We start from the raw sequence: 3,266 nt of genomic DNA on the forward strand, positions 1-3,266 counted from the left end.
TCTCCTTCGCCCTCCACAAGGAGTGGAGGCAGCCTGAGGTTTTCACCAGATGCCCAGTCTTAAACCTTCCAGCCAGCAGAAGCGTGGGCTAAATAAACCTCTTTTCTTTATAAATTATCCAGCTTCAGGTATTCCTTTATAGCAACACAAACAGACTAAGACATGTGCTTGATCATATCTAGTGCAAAACCCTCCCAGGTAGGTATTATTTCTATCTCCATTTTACAGAGGAGGCAACTGAGCCTGGACATTGGATAACTTGCCAAGGTCAGCCGTAGCCTCTTGGCCACGACATGCTAATGTGCTCGCAAGTGGTGATGTGCGTGCAGCTGAAAGCATGCAGCACTACTTTGTGCTCTCTCAGTGCTGGACCCTGCACACATCCCTTGGCATTGGCTGGAAAATGCAGGGCTGCAAAATCAGTCGGAGACAAGTGAAGCAGAGCCCCCACCTGAGCCTCTATGGCTGGGGCAGGAAGCTGCCAGGCTGGCCTGGCAGCAGGCTCCATGGAGGAAGTTAGTGCCACTAACAGACCCCGTGGCACCTCTCTTATTTACAGATTCCTATTTTTAAATGAAATCCGAGGTAATCAAAAAGACTGCTGGGGAAAACAATACACTAGAGCAATGGCCAATTGAACTATTTTTCTGCACTCAGAGAAATTACTTTTAATGTCTTCATTTTCCAATAGATTTAGTTGTTTAAAAAAGTTCACTGAAAAAGTACAGTAATTCAACAGAGTTGAATCCGTTTAAGACTCGCCTACACAGTTAGCTTTTAGAACTTAAGGATAAATTTGGTGGGGGAAAAATACGTTAAGTGACAATTTTGAGAGCAGAGTACATGAAAACGCTCCCTCAGTGACAGTGCCCTAGGCTAGGGGTTAGGAAACCCCAGCTCTTCCCCTCCTGCAGCCCCCAGCTTCCTCCTCCCCACACTGGCGCCCAGCCCAGGCCCAGGGTCAGAATCCCCAGAAAGCTTTTACAAGCTATAAGGCTGGGCCCCACCGCCTGATTGTAATTCACTTGCTCTGGGATGGGTCTCTCCTTCAGATTTCAAATGCTTCCCAGGTGAAACTTGTTCACAAAATATTGCTGGGGGGACATACTCACTAAAAAATGATTCATTGTTCATCTGAAATTCACATCTAACTGGGCACCCGGTATTTTAGCTGCTCGCCATTTCCACAATTACCACACTAAAACAAGCCACGATCTGGACTCTGTCTTGGAGCCCCGAATGACCTCCCGGTTCACTCTCCACTGAGCGGCCATGGTCATTTCTTAAAAGCACACACGAATGACGTCATTCCCATGTTTAAAACCCTTCAGTGGCTCTAACTGACCTCAGATTATAAGAATAATTGCCTCAATGCCCACACGCCTCCCGTGGCCTCTGAGGCCTGCATGATCTTGCTGTGCACTCCTTCAACCTCATCCCAAGTCACTCTCTTCTCACCGTGCGCTGAAGCCACCGTCAGCTCTCTGCATCCTCAGAGCACACAGAAGGCTTTTTCCTGTCTGAAGACCTTTGCAGGTGCAGTTCCCTTTGCCTCCTGAGTCCTCACCAGGTTGGTTTTACTCAACTTTCAGGTGTTTTTAAATGTTACCTAATCTATATTAGGGTTTATGTCCATCACCATTTCATAAATTTATGTTTATGGCTCTATCCCAAGAGACCCCTGTTCAGCTCTGTGGCCTGCACAAGCCATTTCCCAAAGTTAAGATATGCCTGAAAGATCAAGGGCTGAGAGTAGAATCTGTGCTTCTCAAAACAATCAGGCTGAGTTCATCAACTGCACCCAGGGTGGCTTGGCCACCGTGTTCTCTCTTCTGCTGCATCAGATCTGAACACCCCTCTCGCCACCCCCTTGGGCTCCCCCTCGAGAGGATTTAAGCATTCTACTAGTTCAACAGTACAATTTCCACTGGCAAACCCCAGACTGATTGTTAAGACCGCTTTCAGCTGCCCCCCCCTTCAGTTTCCAAGACACTACTGCCAGTGGGTTTTCTGCAAGTGGTGATCATGAGCACCAAATTACTCCCTCCCTCTCTCTCCCTGCACCCTTCCATTATCTTCTAACGGTGGGTAAATATGCTGAAAAAAGAACTGAAGCGGAGTAAGTACGAAGAAGCCTTAAAGACGCAGTGGCTAGCAGATTTCCCCTTCCCGCACCCACGCCCCCATCGAAGCTGTCCCCGATTCGACAGGTGCTGTCTTTGCGTGCCTAGCACTATCCCAAGCCCAGGGCCTGCCCACCAGCCGTTAGTCTAAAAGCGAACCTTTCCCTCCGGGGGGAGGACGATTCCTAAAAAGAGGAGGAGGACAGCCTCTCACTTAAGCTAGACACTTGACGCCTGCACCGCAGCTCTTCCAGGACCTGGTGCCGTCCGCAGCGGTGGCCCGGCTGCCAGCCCTCTGCTCCGAGCGCTTTCTCCCCGCCCGTCCCAGTCCCTCCCGTATTCGCCCAGCTCTGCTCCCGAGTCCAGGCCACGCCGAAGGAAGTACTTGGTCAGTCTCCTTCCTGGAGAACGGGCCCGCCGATTCCGAAGCCTCTCCAGCTCCCAGGTTGGTGACTGCGGACCACCGACCCAGGAGACTGAGTCCAAACAGCCGGGGGCGGGCTGGGCGCAGCCCAGAGCCCCCAGAGTCTCCCGGGAGAGCGCCAGCCCCTCCCCCCACGGGCGGCCCCCTCCCACCTAGCCCGCGGCCGCCTCCCGCCCCCGCCCCGCCAGGGAATCCCCCTCCTCGCTGCCCTGCCACAGAGGTCCCAGTGCCCAAAGCACGGAGCCCGCAGACGGGGAAGTTGCTGCCCGCCCCTCGGTCACCTTGGCCGTCACCAAGGGGCCTCGCTTGCGAACGCCTGAGGCCTCCGAAGAAGGCGCGAGCGCGCCGAGCCCCACGCAAAGCACGAGCGGTATCAGCAGCCGCGGCCTCGGGCCCATGGTGAGCGGTGGCAACCCCGCCGCAGCGACCACTGGCTCGCGCACGCTGGCGGGACTCCCGGGCTGCTGCGCCTGCGCGCTCCCGGCGGCGGCGGGGTGCGGATTCGGCAGTCCGGACAGGGCGGGGACTCGGAGCGTGTCCCTCCCAAGTTCGGCTGCGCGACCAGCATCTGGGGCTCGGAGTAGCGCGCGGACGGCGCAGCCGGGCCCGACCTCCAGGCCGGGAGGGGGCCCCGCTGCCCGGGCGCGGCGCCGGACAGGCGCGGACGCTCGGCTCGGAGCAGGTGCGGCCGGCAGCGTCCCGGGAATTGACGGGGTGGG

General features: G+C 55.7%; 1 protein-coding gene across 1 annotated transcript in view; it reads right to left on the reverse strand.

Annotated features, from left to right (window-relative positions):
- The window catches only part of PPIC (peptidylprolyl isomerase C (cyclophilin C)), a 25,615-nt gene extending 22,584 nt beyond the window's left edge, over nucleotides 1–3,031 (reverse strand). The window contains exon 1 of the mRNA XM_012664326.1: nucleotides 2,829–3,031. Coding sequence (XP_012519780.1) covers nucleotides 2,829–2,945 — 117 coding nt within the window. The 5' untranslated portion in view covers nucleotides 2,946–3,031. The remainder of the gene's footprint in view (nucleotides 1–2,828) is intronic.
- Nucleotides 3,032–3,266: the final 235 nt, after the last annotated feature.

Source organism: Propithecus coquereli, unplaced genomic scaffold (genome assembly GCF_000956105.1).
Source record: "Propithecus coquereli isolate 6110/MARCELLA unplaced genomic scaffold, Pcoq_1.0 Scaffold88, whole genome shotgun sequence".
Taxonomy (NCBI): domain Eukaryota; kingdom Metazoa; phylum Chordata; class Mammalia; order Primates; family Indriidae; genus Propithecus; species Propithecus coquereli.